Source organism: Trachinotus anak, unplaced genomic scaffold (assembly GCF_046630095.1).
Source record: "Trachinotus anak isolate AG129_WGS33_773 ecotype Australia unplaced genomic scaffold, CSIRO_AGI_Tana_v1 ptg000001l, whole genome shotgun sequence".
Taxonomy (NCBI): Eukaryota; Metazoa; Chordata; class Actinopteri; order Carangiformes; family Carangidae; genus Trachinotus; species Trachinotus anak.
Window position 1 is genome coordinate 10420237 of NW_027273852.1, and position 27660 is coordinate 10447896.

The following is a 27660-nucleotide window of genomic DNA, read 5'->3' on the forward strand; positions in this document are numbered from 1 at the left end:
TCACGTTTATCATGCCATCCAAACAGTTATGGAGTTGCTTTCATTTTCAGCTCATATTTGTACAGCCTTAGGCAGTAACCCAGAGTAATACCTGGTGGCAGGCAGGACTCCGATAGTTGTACATCACTGACGTATTAATGTCTCTACTCAATTTTGTAAAATGTTTTTCCCTCTAATAGAACAGGCTTCTTGCTGCCATTCATAATCAATATTTCATCTAGATATGCATAGAAATAGAAACATATGCCGGTATCCTTATTTTGCCTGAATTCTCTGTATAAGATGACAGTCTGCACTTGCATACTTAATTGAAAATTCAAAGGATGAGGGGATAATAACTTGCTTCTGTGTCTGCTTGCACGTGTGAATATGCGAGAATCTGCAGCCAGCAATACAAGTCAAGGTCTTCCTAAAATAGAGACAAATTTTCATTTTAACACATTATTACCCTATTAAGTCATTTGGAAATTGGTAGTGAGCAACTCACATGAAAGCTTAGGCTGCTCATCTCAGTACTGAGCTCTATAGACTTTATTTATGGCTACCTTGAGGCATCTGTGCATGTTTGTGTGGTCCCTTGAAAACCTCCCTCAGTCAGCAACAGAGGTGTTATAAGGATGAAATAGACACACATTACTATGAGTGCAGAGATAATCTTTGGAAGTTTAATTTGGCCTCAGTACACCCTTCCTCTTTTTTCTTTTTTTTTTTCGAAGACGGTTTGTGTATCATTTAAGCTCCTGGAAATTACACACTCAACGCTTTTTCTTCCTTAAAACAATATTCTTTTGGGGTTTATTTTGACCTGTTGGAATTTCAAAGAGAGAATATTCCAGCTGAGGGCTACCTCACAGGACCCCTAATACTTAAAAGGACCATGTATTCACATATTTTGGGGATTGTTTTGGGGCCTTGGATTTTACAAAGACTTCAAAGTATAATGGGATAATTATTGCACTTACCACCAGAGGGAAAGAGAAGGGAAACAGACACTGAGACAGAGAGAGAGGGGCTGGGAGGGAGAAAGGGAGTAATGAGTGTTCAAACTAGACAATAAATCTAATAGTGTGCAAATTGAATGGAAATATGCTTCCACAGGAACATCAAATCTGTGATTATTATTATCAACTTTGATGCTGTGATTTTTTTTTTCTTTGTTTTTTCTTTAATGAGAATTTCATATTGTTAGAGTGTGAATAGCTCAGCCCAGGTAACTCTCTCTCTCTCTCTCTCTCATACACACACACACACACACACACATACACAGAAAAAAACAGCTGGTGCAAGCATGGCTGATAGCAGCATGCTCATGCTGATTAAATTGCAATCGATTCCTGCAAAATGTCAGGAAACGCTAGGGTCCAGTGCCATTTAATGTGCGTCAGATGAGAGCTGAAGGTAAGGGTATGTGTTATCACTCATATGTCACAGAATGTGGAGAATGACAGGGTTGTGCCAGGGGTTTAATTGGCATTAACACTTGTAGTGGAGAGCGCAGGCTGAGTCTCCCAGGCTATGGCCAGTCAATGCAAGTCAAGAGAAGCACTCAACAGGCTTTGAAGGGAAGCAGTTATATTTACTTACTGAGATGGATTTGAAGGGGGGGGGGGGTTATTTTTTATAAAGCCTCACAACAGTCTGGAGAGTGATGGGAGGCAAGAAATTCAAAAGAAATAAAACAGAAAACAATAACTTGAGTACACACAGATCAGAATCAGTCAACACTAGGGCTCTCCTGAGCAAAAGAAATCCTTAGCAGATAAAAACTGATTTTGTTGACTAATAAAACAGAGCCTATGATCAATATCACTGTAAATTGCTTTTGTTGGATTAGGCGCCACCAGAACCGAATAAATATAATCATGCAAAATAGCCTCTCTAGATCAATTGGTTATCTAGAACCTGTTCACACATGTGGCTATTACAAGAGACAGGCACACTGTTGCCTGTAAAATATCTCATGTACAAACAGAAATGAAGAGCAAAAAAAAAAAAAAAAAAAAAAAGACAACACAAATGACTTAAAACATCCTGGATGACAAAAACCATAAATACTAATTAGTCCAGTAATTGACCAGGAAGGGACGGCCGGCCCTGGTCAGCCTGCTCATTTTAAGGTTTCAAAGACACGAGAAGATTATTCTTTTGAATTACCTAAATGGCTTTGCGGGAGGAAAGCCATTAATCAAAAGCACCTTTTGGCCATGGGAAATAGTTCCATAGAAAATATCTACAACCCTCTCATGTCAGCACAGAGATTTCTAGCAAAGCTATAAAGCACAATGTCATGAGTGACTGGCCCCACTCCAAACCCATTAATGATGTGATGATTGAACTCTCATGCACAGAATAACCCAAGACACTCAAAATGTCATATCAGGTTTGTCAGCAAAGATTGTTCTGACAGACCAAGGTCACATGCTAGAGATGTGGTCTTGGTTTTGCTTGTTAACTTTGTGACTTTTTGAGGAACAATGCTTGTATATGCTGAGGCGTATATTGAGAGACAGCAGCTGCACACACATCCCACACACTTGGACCTTTAATCATTTTAGTCACACATAATAATTTTCAGAGCACATAAAGAAAAACCTGACTGACACTGTATGTTGGCCCATTAGCCTCTGTTGAACAGAGTAACTCTGACACATTTAAGGCCTGCACTGAAGCACTCTAAACATAATAAATCTCACACACAAGGATTTTTTTTTTTCAGGATTTTCCTAGCCACATGGATTTCCAAATGAAAAGTTACTCTGCAAGTGGAGCTGTGTTTCATTCATGTAAAACGCTTTCGTCTGGATGCTGTCCTCCTTTGAATTGGGTGGGTGGGTGGATTGGGTGGGGGGAATCTCCAAAATTCCCACAAGAACAGAGACAGATAAATTAAGCAGAATTCAGTCAGAAGCTGTCTCTCAAACAACAACGGATAATTTATTCTCCTTTGTTTCCTTGTTTTTCTTCTTCTCCACACGGGGTAGGAAATGCAAACATCCAGCATGATGAGTGGGCTAATTCATCACACAACAAATCCAGAAGAACATCTGATGGAAATGATGCATATAATATTGTATGTGAATGATATAATTACTGTTATGGTGTGGTATGTGTGTAGAAAGTGGTGAAGTTATAATTCCTTACAGTTCGCGAAGCTGTAAGGGGGATGAGCAAGGTGGTGTGGGTGGATGACAGGGTGGATTGGATACGGGGGAAGGTGTTTTGTGTATTAATTTGCATCTTTTATTTTGTCTGTCACTTGTGTAAACATGTTTGGGCCATTCTGTGTGATTGGCACAAACACTGGTCACTAAAAAGAAATAATTCAGATCCTAAGAGCTCGTTTAGAGAATAATTTCTTAGCTTTAGAGTCTCTATACTCCTGCACTGTTTAGTTTGCCAGAAGATGCATTGCTATTATATTAGTTTTCTTCCAATGAAATGGCCAATTACCTTCTGCAATGTGATGCTGCTTCCTCTCAGTTCTTGGCCTGGGGAGGGTGAGGACAGCCACCAGTTTCATGGATCAACATGCTTACTATCAAATCCCCATGCGAGGGCTAGTTTGCCGAATGCTGACAAAATAATTGTTGTTTTATTTTAGTGTTAAAAAGATGAGGTCATCAAATCCTTTGTAGCGAATACGAGGCTAAATTTATCTTAGAATACTGGACAGAAAAAACCCACCAGTTATCATACCACAGCTTTTCAGAAAGGCTATAAAAGAAACTCAGTGTGAGAAAGTGTATTGTGGAGCTGAGGCCAGGAGAACAAAGGCTATCTCAGAAAAGGGGGTGAGACTTCAGCGCTCTATGCAAAACTGCCTTAAGATAAAGTTCTTGAAGTAGCTGTCAGATGCTGCACTGTAGTCAGTGGTAAAACTCCCATATGAGGTCCTTCACTGCTCACTTTTATTTCCCTCAGCCTGAGAAAAAAACATCACTGTCCTGAAAGGAAGGAGATATTGCTGTCCCCACATTTACTTTCCCAAGCAATATTTTAAAGATGGCTCAACACTCAGGTGTCAGCTCACACCACTGTCAACTTCAGTACATGCCAAGTTTTCTTTTAGCAGGATTATCACAGCACTCAGGTTGTTTCTCTCCCAACTTATGATTTCTCTGTTGCGCATTTTCTTGACCTCATGACGTGTTTCCATCAAGAGAAATGCTTATGGGAAAAAAAAAACCAAAACAAAAAAAAAACCAACAAAAAAACAACAGTATTCAGATCCAGCTCTAATCTCCTTCCTCAAGATGACCGAGGAAAAAGATCACATATGACAGAAGAGTCTTTATAATAGAATAGAAAAAAAAAAATAGATGACGAGAGCCCACGCAATCACTCCACCCTCTGGTGCAAGAACTAAATCCCCAAAGGAAACTTCTCATAAACATTCAATTTGTTCAAGGCAGCTCAAAATGTGTTCAGTTTCTCATTTATTGTACCTTTGGTGCATATCCAGTGGAGCGCTGTGGTAGCATGTCGACCAATCAAATAACCTGGAAGCAGGTTCGCTGCCTCTGCCATGGCTGTTATAATTTCTACCTCTCTGACAGGCCATCCATTTCCATTTAATTGGGGTAAATTCTACATTAAATTAATTATATATTAATTTCAGTTGATTTGGGTTTAATCAGTGATGTGATTTGTTTGTTGAGATCAGCGGGAACGTTCACAGAGCTGATGGACTGTGGGTTTTGAACGTCATGCTGGATGGTTACGTTTCATATCCCTCACTAAAGGGAGAAAAAATAAGGGATCAAGGGAATGTAAATGTTCCCTTACCTCGTCTAAGCCAGAATGAAACTCCACTTTGGCTGCCATTTTCATTCACACATGGGGAGTTTTCGGGAAAGGGGAGAGTGAAGAGAAGCACATTTGGCTTTTCATCCAGCCAAGGATTTGGAGATAAGAGTTCACACATTTTGTCAGTGACGTGTTTGATAGATGCCATGAATTCATGTTTTTGTCAGCAGTAAAATAAGTTATGTTGGAGAGGTAGTCAACTAATGACCATGGTTATAATATCCAGAGTTATAATGTGTTTTTTTTTCTGGGTCAGAGGCAGCTGCCTTGCTGCAGACAGGCCATGATGAGACTTGAAAGGAGAGTGGATTGGACAGGAGGTATTGCATCAGTCTAATGGTCTAATGTGGCGTCTACAGTGCCAGTAAAAAGCATGCAGGTTTGAAATGGGGATACAGCTCGCTTGTGTTGAACTGCCTATGGTTTTTTTTTTTTTTTGGCTTTGTTCAGGCTTTAAGTAAACTGTAAACAGACCTCAAATGATTTTACTTTGGATGTTTGACAGCATAATTACCCCACAGAAGGACTATTTGCAAAACTTAATTGATGAAGGCTTCATTTTAACTGTGACAAATTCTAGGAGGAGAGCGGCCAGATGGGCAAGAAGCACAACTGTCAAAGCTGGATCTCACTGTAGTCGCAGCTCTGGGGTCAATATTGCAAACAGTGTTTCGACTCCAAAACAAACAATTTTGATCCGAGTGCTCCCGCTGATCCAAACATTTACTTATCCAAATTTACTTCCAGTTACTGCCTGAAAAGACAAAGTAGGCCTTTGCCAGGCAGAGTGTGGATGCTGTTAAAAGCTGTTCCAAATAACTGATGACTTTGCATTTGACATGTCGTCAGTGTTTTATTGCTTTCACGCAGTGCTCCTACTGACACAAATTTGAGATTCAGGTCAACGTTGAGACCTTCTTAACCTCTAATCAGCATAACTGAGGAAGTATTCAAGCACTGTGATTCCTGACTTTAATTATGGACTATTATTATCTTTGTGGGACGTACACAGAGGTCACTGAATCTTTGCAAATTGACCCTTACAATTCTTTTTCGTTCTCAGCTCTGACTAATGCTCTTTCTGAGGTGTGGTACGGAGACAAAGAAGCAGGAACGCAATGCATGTCTCTAGCCAATATCTTAGCACTATCCACGTGTGCTCAACGGTCTGGGTATGATTTTAAATTGTAAGAAAACGACAGAAATAAGCAGAAACCATTGATTATTGTCCATTAATAGACACTTCCAACAGCATGTAGGCTCATTTAGGCTCATCTTGGTTTTTTTAGAAATTACAGTGACGATGAAAAGAGAGGAGATGATGATAAATTGAGAAGAGAGATATAATAGCGTTGCATGCAATTAGATTCAAACCCATGCAAGAGCTGAAAATGGATGATTTCCCAGGGGGTTGTACTAATCCACTCAAGTGCCATGGCACCTTGTCATGCACCTCTTTAAACAAATCATATTTTTATCCTGGCGTAAGGTCACACTATTTACATGCATTTCTGCTGCTGCCAAAATTATTAGATTTGGCATCACTTTTTAAAAATATTATAGACTATAAATAATCTGTGCTTGTGGAACAACGGGACCATAAGACATCCTTGTCAAATCTGTGGGCCTCAATATTTCATTGTAGTCGAAGAGTGTGTTTTGTGAGACTCCATCATCAAGCTGAAACTGAAAAGGCCGGCAACACTCATCTATGCTTGTGCATAAATTCAAGTATATAGTGTGTGCAATGACTCACTAGGTTCCACATTATGATGGGCACCACAGTGACGTGGTCCGCTGTAATAGCACAGCCGCTTCCCATGTGTTTATCTGTGCCGATAAACTGATGTACGAGCTGTCAGTGACATGAAGAATCTCGTTCTTGACTGAGTTACTCAATCAGTGTATGGAGCTACCGTAACTGGCCTAGAATACATCATATAGACAAATGCTCTCATTATGAGGTTAAGAGGCTTGGCTTGCTGTGATATTTACCCGACTTGCACAGCATTATGGTTAACCTACTTTTGCTCATTCAAAGAGGGAGGGGGTAGCTGGCAGCTGCTTTTCATACTTTTATGCCAGCGGATATATCTGCGGGTGAAACGCCATGATAGGTGGATAAGGATATTCTCTTAAATGCTTTATTTATGATTACAGTGCCTCTCATTTGAGGAGGGTATCAAAGTTGCATGAAAACAGCTTAACCTATGTACTCTAACCAGAATATGGCTAATAGCCAGATTATCTATGTATAAAGAGCTGCTGCTGTGTGAGACTATATCTCCAGAGTTGTACTTGGAATCTCTCGGTCTATGCCACACTGCAGCCAGTGAACCTTAAAAGTGTGTTGCTGTTAGATTACTTTGCTGATTTGTAACCCATAGATGACCCAGAAAACTTCATTTTAGTCACAGTGCGACATGTTTAATGTTTTATTGACTGAGCTGCGCCGGGTAATGATAAGACTGTGACTCACTCATCCCCAGCTATCAATCTACTGTAAACTTCTGGGCGTTATGGTGCAGCGACTGTAGCACATCAGTAGCAATGAAAAATCCATATTTAGCATGTTTAAACTGACGAACAATAAAGAAAAAGAAAAATAGCCAAATTACTGCAAATATTGATGCAAACATTAGAAAGCATTTTAGCTAAAGACAGTCGAAGCAAAGGCGACTCAGGGATCATTTAAGTTCCCCTGATATGATATAATATGAGATATATATATATATATATATATATATACAAATACTGACACATCTCCATTCTGCCTGTATTCAATCACATCAGATGAGACATGCCTGAGAAAAGTGACATGCCTGGGAAAGGTGATCCATGCTGCAAGTGAACTTTCCTCACTCTTATCCATGTTTTATATATAGAAGTACGTTGCATTCAGTGACGTTCTGACATTCGCAGCTAAAAACGTTTTTTCTGGCTGATCAGACCTCTTTTGGCTGAGCTTTGCTCAGAATTTTGTGAGTTACCAAAACTCTATGCACTACTAACCATAAAGGTGTAAATGAACAGGAGAGTGAGGGGGATGTCACTTGAGCACTGGTCTGTACACACCCACACAGTCCTCAGGCCGGCTTTAATCAGCCAAAAAGTGATTATACCTGTGTGGGTGGGCTACGGGGTGTATGAGGGCTTTAATGTCAGCGGAACTTATGCAAAACATCAAACTTTTAAATGCAAGTTTAAAAAAAAACACTTCACATTATCCTTTCCACAGCATCCATGTTTGCCTTTTTTTCTTCTCTGTTTGATTTTCCTACACTTGCAACGTTTTTTTTTTTGTTTTGTTTTTTTTGAGAGCTGACTTTCAAATCAAGAAGGGTTTTTGAGTGCGCAAAGGAGAGGTTTTGTACATCCACAAGTGCAGCAACACAATGATGAGTAACTCTCACAACGTAAACAAATGTGCACTGTGACACCGTAGATCACCTATTGCTGAGCTGTGTCAGATCTCTGCAGCATGAATTGGAAAATGACTTGAAATGGATAGAAATCAGTGGCTTCGCGTAGAATGTAGGGATCAAAAATATTTAATATGTAAATGCATGCATGCAAAAAAAAAAAAACCTAACTCACACTGTAACCACCTCCATGTAGAGCTAGCTCACTGACTGTGGAGCTAACTAAATCAGACTACATAATGAGAGCTCTCCTCTTGCTGTATACAGAGGCTTTCTGACATCCTTAGTTTTACTAATACCTTCACAATGTCAAACAGCTGAACAGTGTGGAGGCCTGCTGCGTCTGAGAAGCAGTCATGCCTGCATGACACTTAATCGGGCCATCCTGTTCAGTGTCTACCACTTTAATCAGATAGACAGGTTTTGCTCTACACCAAACTGTGCATTGATTCAATAAACTGTCTATCGATTTTAAAAGGCTGGGCATGATTCCATACTACATCTCGCTCTCACTCTAGTGCCTCCTTTCTCCCTCTTTCTTTTACCTTTAAATTTTCCATCTTATTTGTGATGGCAGACAAAGCACTTAAAGGGTGAAGCTCTTTAGACTTAGGACTTTGGAGGATATGACAGAGCGCATTAGCTTTTCCACTTTATGCAGATATTGGCCCACTTTGTCACTAAAAAGGCATGTGGAGGACTATTTTTGCCCAATTCAAAGTAAAGAAAGTGTGTCATGACCCAGTAACACATAGCGAAACCTGTGTGAAGTCCTGCCGGATCATTCCCTCATGCTATATCTTTTCTTGGCGTTAAACATTAATCGTGATTGACAGATTTCTATGCATTTGAACTCCTCCCAGAGGAGCATGCCATGAGTAGCGCGTTTTACACAAGCACTCAAAAGGAAATGGTTGTGTAGTCTGAAATTTTCTGTCAGATGGGGTCAGTAAAAGGGGTGTTAATTCCTGTGGGTCTGACTGAAAACTAAATGCAGTCAGCACTGTCATACTCCTCAAAGACCCAGGGCAGAACAATGTATAAAGGACAGCATTTTGCAAAAGCCTCCCAGACTGCCCTGTCAAGTCTGTCTGCAGTCACAAAGGGAAAATAAATTGTGAAAGTGCAGTTGCTTCAACACATGCATATTATTACAGTGCTACTTTGAATCCAAATTAAGTAAGTCATTACTGAATAGTCAAAGTTGGCATTTACATTTATTTCCATGTCACTGTGCTCGGTAGAAATTTAACAACACATTAATCAATTTGGTTAACCGTTTGGCTCTTTCTCAGTGTGTTTGCAGGAGGTTTTCACAATCATCTCCTTTGACCAGTGTGTTCTTAGTTTCCTCAATGAAACAGCTCGAGTTTCTTTCTGAAGAACATTGCGGCTTTGTGAGCGTCCATCCATGCACAAGGATACAATGCAACAATGGGGAGACTGAATATGCTATATTTCCACATCCCTGAGTAGCACAATGCTCAGTATTTCTCTTGAATTTGTTTGGAGAACCTAGGTCAGGTCAGGTAAGCTTTTAAATGGTTAAAATTAGGATAATTTTCTCTTATAATTGTACTTGCTTGGGAGAATTTCTTTCCTGTCCAAGCAAGTCAAGTCACCTCTGTGATAACGGGATGGATAACATATTTGAAGGTTTTGAATATTAAAGAATCCTTAATCTTTACAGGACTAGTTTGACATTTTGGGAAATATACTTAGTTGTAAATGTGAAGCTAAAGCCAGAAACCTGTTAGCTTAGCTTAGCATAAAACTGGAAACACTGGAAATAAGTTAGCTTAGTTCTAGACACAGTGCTTACCACGGCCTGTTTTTAATATTATTATAATTTGTTTTTTAGACAAACAAGCTACACACTGTCATTTCATGCATTTGAAAGGTGCTAACAGGCCTGTTTTTGAATTTTGGAGGCTAGCTGTTTCCCCATGTTTCCCATCTTTGTGCTAAGACAAACTGCTGCCGGCTGTAGCGTCACATTTATCCTATATTCAGTGTGATATTGATCTTCTCATCTTGGTAAAAAGGAAAAATCATATTTCCCCAAATGCTTAACTGTTCTTTTAATCCACAAAAATGACACCACACACCCATTACTGTCATCCTTTAACTCATGTCATATCAAGGCACTCCGTCGCTTGGCGTGACAATTTTGTTTAAAAAGTAGCGTGACAAAGATTCACTCCAGTGAGAGTTTCTATCACACTTTCAACAATTCAAACAATGCTTTCATTAGAAATGAATGCGGGTGTGGAATGAATAATTGAATTAGTTGATTAATAGCATGTATTATAAAAAGTAAACAACTCGTTAACAATAAATTCAGAGGCGGCACATTTAAATGACCTAACTGGCTACAGTTTGATTGATGTGCAAGTTTGTTTTCTCTGTTATAAAACAAACATGCAAATAAATCCAGAAGCAGCATTTTAATATTTTCACCCTGAAGGCATTCACGCTGTGCCCAGTGACGTCTCTTGGTTAAAATGAAAACTACACTCTCAATATTGTTTATGTGTTGTTTTCACTGTTGTTTCTCCACCAACAGTTTCCAGCCAAGTGGAACCATCTCCCATAGCATTTGGTGAAGGTGGAAGACAAGCTCTTAATCGGCTGTGTTATTGAATTATTGAATTAAAAGCTTAAGTACTCAGGGTGAGCATGTCAATTTTTCACAACTGAATGGTACACTGCTCATTCCATTTTCATCTGAATAGATCATTTGTGTATGTAAAATGTAGAAGAATGGAGGTATTACACAGATCAGTTTCATTGTCTGTAATTCCCTTTCACTATGACTGTAATCATTCTGAGAGACAAGTCATATTCATCCAGCACTGCATGCTAGTCCCTAATCTGCATTCACCCCCCCCCCCCTCGACAACATAGCTTTTTTTTTGTCAAGCAACAGTATTGTAGCATTGTGTTAATTAAGAAAGGGTTTTCTTCAAAGCAAATTCTGCGTAATTGTGGCAAAAGCTGGATGTTTAACCCGTTTTACATCCTTCAGTGATACAGTGTTAAAAAACTGGAGGAGTAAGTGCCGCAGCAAATGGTTCAACCCCTTTCTACTTGACATTCTGCTCACCTGTCTTCATCCCCCGTGTTCTGAGAACCCTGGGACTGATACAGATAAAATGATGTGATGTTTCTGTCTGTATTTCAATGGGATGAGTTGCTGTGACCCACGCAATCTCCCTCTCAAAGAGTATTTCAACTTATGCAGATGAGCTCATCAGAGCTGCCTGCTGAGATGAGACATCTAGGTCTGGAATTGTGTCAATACCAGCACCAAAACAAATGCAAATCAAAATCCAAATTAATGTGTTTTCCCTGAGGAGAAACTGAGTCGTACTTATAGTCAGCTCTCAGTAGATGACAGGATTCTGTTATCCAGAGCTCATGAAAAACAAGGCATTCTCAAACTGCTCACCGAGCTGGGGTACAAAAGTCAGCGTCTCCAGATGGAGAAACTTAACTAAGTAAAAAGAAAAATAGCTTTTGTGTGATTGTTTTACAGATGAAAAATAAAAAAAACATTTCTACGTTTTCAGGATTCCTAAATTTTGTGTAATCTGTCTCTGTAAACATACATCCATGCTTAATACTTAATCTTTCCATATAGAATATGTCGAGCAGATGTTGTGGATATGCTGCAGGTTTTCTTTATAGTATTACTCTGGCCATGGCAACATTTCTGTGTGTACTTTCTGCTGGAATGAATGAGCATACAAGGTTATGTGGGGAAAGAAATGAACCAGTGGATGGGTTTCAGAGGTTTAGTCTCTTGTAATATGTCTGTGGAACATGGCCTTGTCACTGCACCTTCCCTTTCTGTGTTTGATTCAACAGTAAATAGTGCCCAATACTTATAAACAAGAAATGTGCACATGTGCTCTCGTAAATCCAGCAAGGAAGAGAGCACAAGATTAACATTTTCTGACATGTCCATGAAATTCCAGATATAACCTTGAAATCTTTTCGATGGAGATGCTGTATTTTCATTTGTTGTATAATTCTCTTTCTTTATATATATATATATATATATATATATATATATATATATATATATATATATATATTTACTTGTGATAACCTTTAATGCACTATTTGTTCAATCCTTTGCTGCTGCAATGACCCACTTTCCCCCACAGGGATCATTAAAATTTCATTTTGTCTAATCAAAGAATTCGTAGCAAAACGTCTTTGCTTGTAGCTGCTAGTTGCAGCTGAATGTTAAGTTTTTCATTTTTTCGTTCGATTCATGTCTTGTGATTTGTCAGACAGATTCATATTCAAATAAAGCTGTAATGACAAGCAGACGTTAACTGGCAGCAGCTCTGAAGACTTTGAACTGGGGAGCAAGAGAACAAAAGCACGAGCAGGATTTCCATCTTGACCACATGATGCATACTACACAATGTCAGCATTGAGCAGAGGAAGTCAACTCATCTTCTGTTGGGTGCACTAATACACAGTGCCTGTTTTTATTTGAGCATTTAAAAATAAATAGCTGTGCAAAATGTTGATTGTGATTTTCTTTTGAAGTTCCTCTAACTAGGATCTAGACTACTGCTAGATAACGTGTGCTGGTATACAGTATAGAGCTGAAGTTGGCACGTTTGAGTGATTTTTGTCATTAACACATTTAAGCACCTTGTAGACATATATACACTTCTTTCACATAAAAAAAAACAAAAAAAAAAACAAAAAAAACACGACAGCTTCAGAAGTTGTCACCAGTCAAAAATAACTGCCTTCCATGCACACAGTGTATAGAAATTTAATAAAATACACAACAAGTACAGTAGCCCACATTCACGTGTAAGCTCAGCTTATTTTCACATAAACCGCAGAGAGGACGACAATAAAATTACAAATACATTCTTAAAAAATTGTTTTTATAGGAACCTCAAATGGTTTTATGAAAAGGGACATTCCCTGTTGCACCACCATTAACAGTTCATAAGACACTTCACTTTTGTATTTAACGTCACTGATATGTATTTCAGTTGCCTGTGATATTCAAAGAGATGTTCCTTATACACTAAATGGAGACAGAAAGCTTCACTGTACAAAAGCAGACAGGACTCAATAGCTTAACAGTAGCAATTTGTTCAATAGCCTCACAAAATTGGAGCTTGAAATGTGTAAAATACAGACATCTAAATTGACAGGTACAGTACACCATGAAAACACTTGGAGTCAGGTAAGCACTGATTTTTTCCCCCCCAAAACCTTCACAGCAGTCAAGGACACACATTTCACCTTAACACAACAAGTCACAAACTCAAAAAACATACAAAGCAGATGGTTTTTGGTTATACAATGCGTGTCTGGACACTTCTGTAGGTCGAAAAAACAAAACAAATAAGCAAACAAACAAACAAACAAACAAAACAAAAAAATCACCTCTTGCTCATTAATCTGTGATATCATCATCTCACCCCTGGCAGGTGAGAGCGAGCGAGATCATCTGACCTGTCAGTTACCAGAGTCCCGCGGGTCGAGGACATAATCTGACCCCCCACACTCCTGGCTGATGACAGAGCTGTGAATGAGACCGCTTGACAGGGACTTAGGCCTGAGCTCACAGGTCAGGTAGGAGGGCTCCTCCAATTCGGTGTGCAGTGGGGAGCACTGGCCATCTGGAGGGCCATAGGCACTGCTGTCTGAACCCCCCTCCCTCTTTTCTTTGGACTCATGGTTGGCCAAGTCCAGGGGCACACTACTCTTGCTGGGACTACTGGATGCGGATGGACTCTCCTGTAGCGGTGGGCTTAGTGCACGCTGCGATTTTAAGTAAGGTTTGACATTGGCCACGAGGATTGTACTGTCCCGCTGTTCCTTTCCAAACGTGCTGAGGGTTTTTCTGCTGCTGCAGCTGATGGTGCCATAAATCTCTGTCTCTACCATGGCATCCATTCCCACAGGGATGAAAAGGTTGGTGCGATTATCGGCGCTGTCTGCTTGGCTTCCTACCCGTAACTTTGGCATCCAGCATCTGTCAGAATGTCCCAGTGCACGACATTCATCCGTGCAGTGGACTGATTTGTCTTGCTCTGCAAAAACAGTTAAACATTTGTTATTGGACCCTGCTGGGGTAAGAATAAACAACCTAGAAGAAAACGTAGATGGCATTTTGAAGGATGAGCAAGAACAATAAAACGCTGCAAACAAAAACAAATTCCAGGACTATTCTTGAAATCCTATGCACTATAACATCTTTCCTGATATCAGTTATTTAGTATATATATCGCTGGAGTTTTTCAGAATAAAATAAGTACCAGCAGCCTTTTGCAACAGATATGGGAGAATTAGATTTAGCAATGTAAATCACAACCTTCTCCATTTTCAGAATAACTCAATGCAAACTTAAAATAATGATAGGAAAAAAAAAGTAAATTTTGCTTTTTCCCTGGTCAGTGTATAGCAAATGAGTCAAGCTATTGATGAAACACCTTCCTCCTGCTGTTCTCAACACCATGTGTGGGTGTTTCCTGGAAAATATCATCTGGTGCAGAGGAAGTGATGTGCTTTTCATGTTTCATTTCCAGCAGAAACACACAACTGTGAAATTTGCATCAGCAGCGATATTCACCAAATCTGATCAGACAGCAGTGAGAAATTCTGTAGTTAGGATGTTTTTAGTTAGCATATTGTTAGGGCTCATTATTGTCATTTATAGGTGTTAATTTTATTCAAATAACTGACTGAAAATCAGTCAATCAAATCTGGAATAAAACATCCAAGTGAAACTAGATTTTGGAAACGCCATTACATTAGTAGCACAAAGACTCATTAGTTTGACCTGTAGTCATTTTTCTAATTACTTGGAGAGACTCTGGTGCATAATCAGCAGCTCATTTGCATTTCCTGTCCATTTTTCATTTCACTTCTTGTTAGTGGACGCATATTGTGACCTGTCCTTGCCACAAGAGCTCCTCAGTGATCTCCTCTCTGCAAGAAATATAACTGCTATTGAATGTCTGGAAACATCGCATTCAAGGGAAAATCCTTTTCATGTAAGTTGGTCTAAAGACACCTGTTCAGCAGTAAACTACTAGCAGTATAATTTGAAGCAAGGAAAACATGCAACCTGTTCTTCTTGACCTTATATTAATGATTAAAGTGGGGCCCTGATTAGAGCATGACTGTAGTAGCTTCAGCTGCAAGAGTTGATGCTGCACATCAAGCCAAACACCACAGGATTGTACAACATGTACATGTGGCTGTGTATTAGTGTCAGTAGTAAAAGAAAACATCTTTGTGCCCTAACTCCGTCGTATACACACGTCTAACCCTGGCAGGCATAGAAGAGCGACACACAGAATGAACCAATTTCCACGGTGTTAAGATGTAGAAGGTGTCATTTCTTTTCTCTGTAGCCACTACACTACGCTATCAAAATTAATTTGACATTGATGCATCGAGGTATTTTGCATGTAGAGGCATGAAGCAAAAACGTCAAACTGCTAGAAAATGGTAGTTTTCCTTCATTTGTTATACATGAAAGCGAAGCAGCAATTTCAATTGTAAAAGTATAAATTTATTCTCCAGGTTGTTCTGTTAACTGATTCAACTTTAATACATTTGTTTTCTTTGCTCTGATTGACTAGACACGCATCTGCTGATCGCTGATTTGATCATTGTTTTGGTTATTCATTCGGTTTTTGTCCGTGTCCAAGTATGAGAAGTGAATGAATGAACATGTAATACACGTAAAGACAAACTACACACGTCACATCTGTAACATTTCTCCCTTCATGTCGAGGTCTCTCCTCAGAGGTAGATTATGACAGAAAATATAAAAGTTCTCACATCTAGCCCCACACTAACGCTTCAAATAGTTTCTCTTGTCACCTGCTCCAGTGGAAACCAAAACTTACAACCAAAACTTTAAACCTGATGCTACGCTGATAAGATCTCACAGCTTTGGTCTCCAAAAAAAAAAAAAAGGATTCTCTATCTTGCTCTCATGCCATTCTATGATATCAAAGACCATGAGCAAGTGGCTAACTGTGAACGAGGCACTTGATCTCATTATGAAAACTGGCTCTGGTGAGGATGGAGCCTGGAACAAGGGGAAGCTCCACACGACGAGGCTCTTCCTTAGAAGAGGTGGGGAGATCCTCGTGTTCAAAGGCAACAGCACCTTCCTCGTACACCAGCCTTGGCCAGTTTTGCTGGAGGGTACATCAAAAACCGGAGGAGGAAGTTCAAACAAAAAAAAAAGAAAAAAGAAGAAGAAACCATCCCTGTGACACAACCCCCAAGAGATGTGAACGTCAGCACACATACAATGCAAGCTCATTCACAAGTCCATGAACTCCTACACAAACACACCCACACATGCACTTGCAGCCACTGGACAAAATGGATCAGTTAATTACGCTATGACTGGACAGAGATTTAACAGACTGATTGCGTCTCTTAATTTTGCTGTTTTAGAGAGTTAATGAAGAGCGCTTACATTAAGAACGTTAAAGAAAAAGGCACTTTTACATTTACTGCAAAAATGTAAACATGTATTACAAGTATTACATATTTTCTGTATGGGCTACAGTCCTCTTTTGTTGCATTATGTGTTTTTATATGCACAACAAAATGTTTTGGAATAATGGGTGTCATTTTGTGTCACGTGATCTTCTCTAATTGTAATTGGAGCTGTCACTTTTTGTCTGTATGCTGTCTTTTGTTCACACAGATGTTTGCCTGACAAAGAAACGTTGCATCAATATTTTATTTTATTTTTTTGTTTTTGTTTTGAGTGTGCAAATTCCACCATGTGGGAAACCCTTCCTTGTGTGCTGTGTTTTTTCTTTTGCAGCTGTACCCAGCTGGATGAGCACACTATCCACCTTATTTGCCTCACATAAACAATGCTCACATGAAAACAAATGTGGTTTGTCTCTCAACAACTGCTAATTTTGTGTAACATTTTCTAACATTGGAAGAGTTTTCATTTGTATCCTGTTTAAAAATATGCTACGGTGTGAAAATATATGTGAATTGTGGTACATTTTTCAACTGAAAGAGGTAAAATCTCAACTACTTGAGGCAGATAAATAATACATTTCATAATCAGCTCTAAAATTGTCAGTGCTGATTACTGTGGAGGATTTAGGTCAATTTTAAAATGAATGATTATGGAAAATCATACCTGTTTATGCATCTAAATGGAAAATTGACTTGAGTCTTTTATTCTACCTTAATTGGACATTGTGATGTTGTTTGTATTTATCATTGTAACAATGCTGTTGTGCTGCCCTCTTGGCCAGGTCTCTCTTTTAAATAAATTTAAATAAATATAATCTCAATGGGACATTTGTCTGAGTAAATAAAGGAATATGAAACAAATGATCAAAATCTCTCATCTGTATTTCACATGAAGGTGGTTTAAGGTTTTAAAACAAGTTAGATCAAAACCATTATCATAATTGGACCTATTGTGCTTTATAAAAAGTTATATTTGGTGGTGAAGTGCGAGCTAACAAGCAGGGAAGTAATTGTAGTCTCTAATAAAGCATAAGTAAAGTCTATTTTTAATAATTGATGGGTTTCAAGTTAGTGGTGTATTAAATACAGTTTTTACTCTTAGATTTCAGGCTGCATACTGTGATCTTTTTTTCCTGTCGTGTTACATGAACTTATACATGGTTCCGTTCTTTGCATAAACCATTCTTATGCTATCTTTGTCAGGACTAAGATCAAGAGAAAATACTCATCTGAGTTCAAAATGCATTCCACATCAAAAGGGGGGAACTAAATGATGGCTTTGATTTGGCAAAACCGCAACACAGGTTCTGCATATTAGAAGTGCTCCAATAAGAAGCATCCACACTCCAGATCACAGTCTGCGCCCTGTGCACTTGTGGTTCTCCGTCTCTCTTCTAGTGCCATACAGAGAAGTATTTTTGTGGCACAAATACATGAGGCCAGAACAGTAAGCATAAGCAAGGAGAAGCAGGGAGATGCTGAATTCATTTCCATGGTGCCTCTCAGCACTGCAGAGGAGCTCGCAGATGATACTGATGCAAAGGGATGTATGTGCTTATAAGTTTCAGCAACAAAAGAGCAAGGATTTTTTTTTTTTTTGTTGTCGTATGTGTTATTGTATCTTGCTTTATAACTACAAGGCGTTGAATGATTGTGTCTGCGTCTTTACATAAAATGTAATTCTTATTGCCATGACACTTTAGCATTCATTAGCAGCCTGTAAACATTCAGTGAATGGTTCACAACACAATACAATGTAGTTGTGAGAAGATAAGCACATATGGAGGTCACAGCTAACTAATATGAAGACTATTATTATTTAGCATAAATAGTTTTCAATCATTATCAGTTTACAGCCTCCACTTACAGGTGCCAACACAAGAAATTATGGCTGTTAACAAAAAAACACTAATAAACACTTACATCTGCTTCCAACTACATTAGAGTGTTAGAGTGTTAGAAGCCATTTGTTCAATGGTTATGAGTGGGGGAACTTCAAGGAAAGTGTTGCAATGAATGCTTACAATGGATAAGGATTTCTATTACCTTTCCTGTTATAATGGCAACTTCATGAAGTACAAATTCATAAAAAAGAAGTATTTGACACTACTCTTGGTAGATTTATAATCTACATTATGTATAACAAAAATGTTGAAGGAAGAGGATGAAGAAATAACAATGCTTTCATCTAATGTGCCTGCCATTGGCCTTCCATTTCCATTTTTTCCATTTCATCAGTAAACAAAAATGTGTTAAATAACAGCTATAAAATGATAGACTCATATCTTGGCTTTATGCAGTATAGTCCGCTGCATTTACATTATAATCATGACAAAGTGTCAAAGTAGCTGTGATCTCATGGCTGACTGCGAACGCAACGATTACATGCTGAAAAACAAAGAAACCAACTGCCCATTATAAATAGAATCAGAGAAAGCCTAGCAACATACCCACTGTGCATCTGGTGTCTGTGAGAGTGAATAAATATTCAGAGTGCATGATAGTGGAAGCTGCACAGGTGCATATATTACCTGTATCAAAGCAGCCAGGAGACTAGAGGGATGGTAAAGGTAAAGACATAAAAGCAATACTACTTAACCCACAAGCTTTTGTGTTGGTGCATTTGGAACTAAAATTCTGTGGTGTCTCCATTTTGGATAATAGCTCTATCTTGTCAAAATCTACAAAACAGTGGCTTTGTTGTTCAATAAATGTGTGTGTGTGTGTGTGTGTGCGCGCGTGTCTGTGTGTGAGTGAGAGTGTATGTATGTATGTGTGTGTAAGCTAGAGACAGGAGGATTGCGTGGGTTGGAGGGTGATGTTTTTGTGTGATCAGGTCTAAGGTATGATGCATAATGTAGATCTTCCATCTTGTAGTCAGTAGACAGTGACACCATTTAATGTTCAACTGACCAGCTCCACAGGAGAGAGCACCGTTTAATCCGACCATTAGTTGTGCTCTTTAACTAAATTTCTCACATACAGGAAAAGCATTAGCAAAACCCATTAATATTAAAAGCAATACCTCACTTCTTTGCATTTCTCTATTTCTCTTATCTTACAAACGCAGCTATATAAATTAACTGACATTCCTGTCCGGCAAGCGTCAGCGCTGCACATGTAAATATTCAACCTCCCATGTACAAAACATCTCTTTCAATATCTCTGCATGTGATTGGCCTCAGAACTTGGACTGAATCAGACTCAGAAATGTGCTGCAAAAAAAAAAAAAAAATTGTGATTGAATTTACACCTCCCACAGAGTCAAGTTTGGTCTGCCATAATTCCTCGTGGCACACACACGCGCGAACACAAGCACACCCGCACAGACACAAACACACACACACACACACACAAACAAACACGCAAGCACCCTCACACGTACACAAAAGTGAGATAGATAGAGAGAGAGGGGGAGAAAGAGAGAGATTCACACATCTCTCTGGCAGCCACAAGAGTGTTTCCATCTCTGCCCTCTTGAGCAAGCCACGGACAAACAGTTCATAGCAATGTAAATGGTGTGGAAAGCTCTGCTGCATAAGGACCTGATGACCACAGCCATTCTCTTCTGAGGCTCACACAAGGAAATGAGAAAGATCCCCACTTCATTCAAGTTTCCCATTATCTTTTATCTCGCCAGTGAGAGTTGCCCTCATATTTTCAGTTAATATCAACAATAGCTAAATATATCAGTCCCTATCAGGTCAACCAAGGTTGCAACGGACGGACAATCATCTTTGATTATAGCCCTTTTAAATGGGGATCGTTTCAGATTTGTAAAATAACATTCAACATTTCTATTTTCAGTTGCAAAGTAAAGCTCCTTTTAAAAACAGTGTAACCATGGCAAAACTGATAATGACTGAGAAAATGTTCTCAAGCAAAAGGTGGAAACACTCTGTCATGTTGCACCAGAAATACCTGTCATTTTGCACTGCAAGTGTCTATCACGCTTTCTTGTCTCTGTCGTGTTGTTCAAGACATGCGTGAGGCGAAGCTGTGTTCAAGTAATGACATGATCAAAAAAAAGATACAGACAGAGGCACACTTTGCCATGCATATGAGTTTGTTTGATGGCTAAATCAAACACAAGATGTTTGAACATTCTACCTTGAGCCAATGGACTCTTTTATCCTTTTGAACTGCCATCTACCTTCCACTCCGGTGCCTTCATGTCATCTTTGCAACAGCTCAAGCTGTCTGCAATGTAAAGTGGTACAAAACAACACTACCTGCATCTAATAACAGTCTGGGTTTACCTCTTCCGCGTTAAATGGTAAATGTTTCCGTTAGCTGCACCCAGGTGCTGGTGGGTCTCCATCTAAACACCAGCGAGCTGCCTGCATGTTCTCAGTGTATATAGTATAATTAATGTCTGGTACAAGAGTCAGTTAGGCATCTTCCAGATGTCAGGAACAGAGTGCGTCCACTCACCCTGCTCAAAAGGCTGGCCATTAACTGCTGTTGCTTTCATCTTGAGGGCCTCCCTGGCAGACGTGTCGCAGTGTGAGCCTTTATTAGTATCCTGGTCACTATCAGCCTGGTCACTATCACCATGGCCACTGTCTCGGAGGCTTGCTCGTTCTGCATCCTTAAATGTTGAGCTGCAGCAGAATGGAAGGAGGGGAGAAAAAAACATAACTTGCCATTACCTCTGCGTGAGTGTTCCTATTTGATAGCCATAGTCAGCTGCCTTGATAGAAAGATGAAGAAGCTAAATGCACTGGTAAGAAAGCCTTTGGATAGACCTCTTACCTTTGAACAAATGGTTGCCTGCTGCCAGCGTAATTGGACTCTGAGGGAAAATTTTCTGTCTAGAAAGGAAAGAAATATTTTGCATTGATCATGGTAAAAAAAATTCATGCAATTTTCAACAATAGCCTGAGTAACATGAGGTTCAGACGGGAATTTTTTTTTTGCCCGGTTTTCAGATTTTTATATTATTTATTTTAGCACCTGAAAGATGTCAATAAAAGCCAGAGAGCACCTGCCAGTGATGACGGCATGATAAGAGCACATCTCCATTGTGACCATATGTGCCTTCTTGGCAAGGCAAAGGAGTAAAGCATTAGCCACTGTCATCAGCATCCTTTTTTTCCCCTATCTTGAGAATAATGTGTTTGTGTTGATCACACCCACGTACCCTAGTGACTGGTGACAGTGCCAGGCCTTGTCATCTGTGTTATCATCTCCAAATGAGACTGTCTGTGAGTCTGTCCTAGATATTTACATCGTTTACAACAGATAATTCGGGTGTGCTACACAGCACTACAAGCCCATGCTGTCAAATTAGCATGTTAGCTGGCTTGTGTGTTCAACCCTGCCATCACTACAAGGCAAGGCTGCACCCTATTAATGGCCTTATCGTGCCAACTTTGGATGCGGATGGGTGGATCTGGCCCATATTTGTGGGGAGCGCAAAATGCGATTGTAAGGTTATGCTGTGTGCATCTAGCTGCCTGGTGCACATTGGTTCAGTAATGTGATCGGACAAGCTGCTCAAACACCTGTCCAATCCCACATTTCAGGCAGGGTTTTGTTTTCACTCTATAGCAGTGGATCTGGCAGGGTCACAGCAGCCTTGTTCAAGACTCACACTGTTTGCATGTCTAACTGAGAGGACTTTCTGATTATGCAGACCACCTGTACCATTTTGCAAGCGAGGACTTACAATGCAGTAGTTTCTAAAACAATTTACAGATACATAGACAGAGAATGCCTCATACTGTCCTAACAGGGGAAGAGAAAACGATAATAATGACATCTGCTCACAGTGACAGAGTTTCTCTTTTTCAGTCGATTACTTTTCTTTTGTCAGATTTGTGTGGTAAAGCAGCGGGCGCAGATAAGCGAGAATAAAGGACAGATAAAGAATACGGTGCAGCATCCTCCTTACCTGTATCACTGACATCCTATTCGCTGGAGTGTCTGTGCTAAGCCCGGCAAAGCTGGAGTGGCAACCCGCCCTGGGGACTGTCAGGCTGTTTGGGGTGGTTTTCAGGTACATGACTTCTGACCTGGGCAGTGTGAGTGGCAGCGGACTCTGATAGTCAAAACATATTGGCGAAGTGATCAGTGAGGGGCTGCTCACCACATTCATCCGGCTCGCAGAATCTCTCTCCTCCATCTCACTCTGCACCAGCATGATGTCACTCTTGTTGATCCTTTTCTTTTTGCCCTTCCCCACTGGAGGATTGGAGTACTCAGCCATGCGGCAGTTATAATTCCCAGTCTCCTTATCTTGATGTTTGGACTTGACAGCGATGGCGGTCATGACTGCTAAGAGCATGACAGAGATAATGCAGAGGGTAACTATGAGGGGCAGGGATACGTCCCAGTGCTGCTGTTCCCCGCTCGCGCTGGAACCCCCACCCGGTGCCGTTTCTGTGTTCGCCCTAATGATCAGCTTAGCCACGGCAGATAAGGGGGGCTTGCCATGGTCAGTTACCTTCACCACCAGCTCAACCACTGGGGCAACCTCTTCCCAAAGAGCATGGGCAGTTCTGACCTCTCCTCCCACCGGATCCATCTCAAACAGGTGGTCGTCATTTCCTTCTGTAATCTCATAGGTCAAATGGCCACTCTCTCCGTGGTCATGGTCCACCGCTTTCACTGTAGCCACAATGTACCCAATACCTACGTTTCGAGGCACTGGGATTTCAGCAGTGTCATTCTGCAGGAGGGGTAAAATAATAACAGGGAGATTGTCGTTGACGTCAAGAACATTGACCCTGACTGTAGAAGTGCTCTCCATGTGAGGGGATCCTCCATCTTTAGCCTGAACCTTGAACTCAAAGGATTTTGTTTGCTCATAATTGAAAGAGCGTGAGGCATATATGGCTCCATTGGTGGGATTAACAGACACATAGGTGTACACAGAAACATCCCCGATATGTGACGGCAGAATAGAGTACGACACCGTTCCATTTCGACCTACATCTGGGTCGTGGGCCAGAACGGAGCCCAGATACTCCCCTGGGATGTTGTTCTCAGGCACCTGTAGCAGATACATAGTCTTTGTAAAGCGTGGTGCATTGTCATTCTCATCCAAGATTTTCACAGTAAACGACTTAGTGTAGTTCAAAGAAGGGATCCCATTGTCTCTCGCCACTATTGTTACATTGTATTCATCTTTCATTTCCCTGTCCAGAGGTCTGTCTGTGAGCAGCGTGTAAAAATTATCATTGTTTTCCTGCAGCCGGAAGGGTACATTTCCCAGCACCCGGCACTGAAGTTGACCATTACGGCCAGAATCTTTATCTGTCACTCTGACCAGCGCTATGACAGATTCTGGAGGTGCTGCCTCACTGATGGCTCCCTGCCGGACAGAAACAAAACTTATTATTGGCGAGTTGTCATTTTTGTCAAGCACTTTCACTGTAATTTTACAGTGGCCTGGTATCGGGTTGGGCCCCAGATCCTTTGCCTGGACATCAAACTCTATGATTGGATTCTCTTCATAGTCAATTTCTCCCTGGACCTTGATGATGCCAGTATTGGGGTCAATGGAGAACAAATCTTGGATTCTCTCAGATGCATATCCAGTGAAGGAATAGACCACCTGTCCGTTGCTTCCTTCATCTTGGTCAGTGGCATTCAAATCTATAAGTACTTTTCCAAGAGGCGAATTTTCACCAATCTCTATCACATAAGAGGATTTTTCAAAAACCGGGCTATTGTCATTGGAATCAGTCACTCTGACGTTGATTTGCATGGAGCCTGATCTTGGATACTCCCCACCGTCAATTGCTGTGAGGAGAAGGGTGTGATGACTCTGATCCTCTCTATCCAGAGGTCTCTGAACCACCAGCTCTGGATATATCGTCCCATCACCTCTCACTTTTAAATCCAAAGAAAAGGTATTGTAATCATCTCTGGTGACCTGATAGGTCTTTATCCCATTTTCCCCAGAATCTGAGTCATGTGCAATAGTCAGAGGGAAACGTGTGCCAGCAGCTGCGTTTTCTGAAATATCAATATTAACATGATCTGAAGGAAAACTGGGCGAGTTGTCATTTATGTCCTGTATATCAATCTTGATCATGCATATTTCCTTGTCATTGGCAAACACCTCCATGGAGAGCTGGCACTTTGGGTTGCGCCTGCATAACGTTTCCCTGTCAATCCTTTGTTTGGTGAAGATTAGTCCACTCTCCGGGTCAACATCCACCAGATGTGGTGCAGAATTCTCCAGCACTCTGAAGTTGGATTTTTTCCCTCTCTCCATGGTCCCATACCCGGCATCTTTTGCTATATTGCCTATAACAGTGCCAGGTCCTTGCTCCTCCGGGACAGAATAATTGAGATTTTTCAATGTCAGGGCTTTAACCCACAGCAGTAAGAAAATGGGTACAGAGAGACGCATCCCTTCAACTGGATATGCGGTAGTGGCACGGAAAAAAAAAAAAAAAAAATCCTCGTTGACTTTCAACCTGTTGATTACGGCAAACCTCGAGGACTAAACCCAAGCCAGGCGTGTGGTTGACGCCGATCTCACACTAATTGGGCACTGAATCGATCTATGAATCGTTATCTCCTTTCATTCGCTATTTTAACCTCTTTCACATGCCGTTCGGCTATGATGAACTCTTTCTGTAAACAAAGATGACCGCCCGACGACACATAATGCATGAATTAAAGATCAAATTCAACATAGTGTGCCAGAAATGCTTTGTTTTCCCTCACATGGGGGGGGGGGGGGGGGGGGGGCGGACGGGGGGGGGGGGACTTGATGAATAATCGATGTCTATAAAGTATTAATATTCCCCACTGCATCCAAGGTTAAAGGGTTTGAATCTCTGTGGTGAAGGTTAGACCGTAGCTTACAAAAGCGCATTGCCCTCATGCGACATCTACACCTAGGCTACAGCAAACACTGACATGCCCGTTCAAAATGCAGCATTGCCCGATGTTACCATTCACAATGCATTTACTTTTTTCCTGTGCGGCACACTGTTGCATATGGGTTCTGCTGGCGTAGCATATACAGCCTGCCCATGACACAAAGTGGAATAAAAGCAGGATACAGAGCTGTCACTCCTGTCCAACCTTTTGCGTTCCCGTCATTCAAGAGCATCTATGGCACGGCTGCGACTTTTGCCCGATGACTGTCCTATAATCAGTCCAATAATCCCGTAATCCAGTCCAATTGGACCCGATGCTCTTGCATCCTTCATTCGGACAATGCTCATCCGCACTGCCCCCGCGAATGTTGCCAGAAAGAGAGAGAGGAAAAAAAAAAAAAAAAAAAAGAAACGTGAAAAAGGGGGGTGCTGGAAGATTTCAGATAATCAAAATTAATCGCTTTCCTTGCGCTCAGTTCTCTCCGCGTCAACTGTTGAAACCCGCTCCCTGCACAGTGAGATCTGACCGGAATCCTCTCGACGCCTTCTTCTTTAAAGCAGACTCCACTGTATTTCGTGGTGCATTTAACATAGTTTCTGATCGTCTTCCAGCAAATGAGTGAACAGTGACAGATCTTTGCCTTGGGGGGGTTTCTCCAATAGGTCTGGCAAGATCGCATGAAGAAGGGCTGTTCTAGTGCTACGTGATTCATTTACTGATGTGCGCGCACAGAGTAGCAGCATCAGAGGGAAAACGTGGCTGGAGGATGTTGCGCCTAATACATGTGGATGTGAAGCAGGGATTATGAGTAGATCGATGAAATGTGTTTGGCAGGGATGTAGTGAAGAGCAGACAAGTGGTCATTCCAGGGAGAAGTGGATCAGATGGGCAATGTGGTGTGAGAAATGTAACATTAAAGCTGGCAAAATGTTTCAAGAATAACTGGGTCTCTTCCCCTCAGAGTGCTATGCTCTCAGTATCAATGGAGCTCTTTGGATATTCAGAACTAAAGATTCTTATCAATAATGAAAACAACACCACCTGTCTTCTGTATTGCACTTCGTTATCATTAGTTTGGAGAAAGCCACAAGATAATAGAAAAGACAGACTGTGGGTGTTTTCATGATAATCTCTGCAAAGGACATCAGAGAATTGCTTATTCTTCTTTAAAAAAAAAAGAAGAAAAAAACAGGCTTATTTCACAGCTCAAATATCACAGCTGTTGGTATAACCTGCCTTCTGTAGCTTTTTCACACTAGCCTTCAATAGCCTTTTCACGTCAATCGCGTATCTCATATTGAAAAGATGGACTGACATTTTGTTCACTCACTATTTCAACAATATTTTGGCATTTGCATTTTTATTCTTACTTGACCAGATCTCAGTGACGCATGGAGCCCCTCATGGTGATACCGGTATACCCAATGAGAGTTAATTCTGAAAGGAAGCTGTGTCAACATTAGGCTGAGATCAGTGTGGCCTAGTTCCTCATTTAATTCGATGTTGCTCAGGATCTAAATCAACCTTGAGATGTCCCCGAGTTCATTCCCATTGTCTGAAACATGGCTGCTTTCTTCCTCTGGGGAGCATCAACTTTGCCTGGCCAGGGTGCAGCCTGCATAAATTGGCCATTTCTGCAGGTAAGAGATAAAGACAACAAAGGGAAACTAATTATCATTCAGTCTATGTTAAAACCTCAGGAAAGGACTGCTATTGACAATTGTGTCTGCATTGTCACAGTCATACCATTTAATATGATCTGAACTCTGAATGAGAGGGTGGTTCATATCCATAATAAATAGGCCACAGCCTAATGTGTGGCTTTGGCTGCCTTGTTTTTGTACAAACCGACGACTTTGTCATGGATAACTTTCACTAATGAGGCCACTGCACCTGCCCTGGAATGAACTGCAATCTCTGCTGCTTTGTTGGCAGTAAAAACACACGGATGCATCAGTTGTTTCATGACGAATTGATTTTTACTTGAAAGCACATTACTCTGTTGGTGTAAAATCATACCTGTTGTAATTCCACAGAGGTTGAAATGACAAACGGTAGCTATGCTCATTTA

At 40.6% G+C, this 27660-nt stretch overlaps 1 protein-coding gene across 1 annotated transcript; it reads right to left on the bottom strand.

Moving 5' to 3' along the window:
* Positions 1 to 12699: 12699 nt before the first annotated feature.
* Positions 12700 to 26637, bottom strand: LOC139620001 (protocadherin-17-like). Its single transcript, XM_071475112.1, has 4 exons — positions 22642 to 26637; positions 21501 to 21559; positions 21180 to 21349; positions 12700 to 14308 (listed from the first exon to the last, which is right to left on the bottom strand). The coding sequence occupies exons 1-4, from the start codon at positions 25108 to 25110 to the stop codon at positions 13731 to 13733; spliced, it is 3276 nt and encodes a 1091-aa protein (XP_071331213.1). The 5' UTR covers positions 25111 to 26637; the 3' UTR covers positions 12700 to 13730.
* Between the last annotated feature and the right edge of the window lie 1023 nt (positions 26638 to 27660).

What these genes read in the sequence shown, in the direction of transcription:
- LOC139620001 (XM_071475112.1), bottom strand. Translation starts at nt 25,110, where the DNA reads ATGCGTCTCTCTGTACCCATTTTCTTACTGCTGTGGGTTAAAGCCCTG. An exon ending in ATAGGATGTCAGTGATACAG is followed by an intron (nt 21,560 to 22,641) that starts GTAAGGAGGATG and finishes TTTCCTTTCTAG; the next exon opens with ACAGAAAATTTTCCCTCAGA. An exon ending in AGGCAACCATTTGTTCAAAG is followed by an intron (nt 21,350 to 21,500) that starts GTAAGAGGTCTA and finishes ATTCTGCTGCAG; the next exon opens with CTCAACATTTAAGGATGCAG.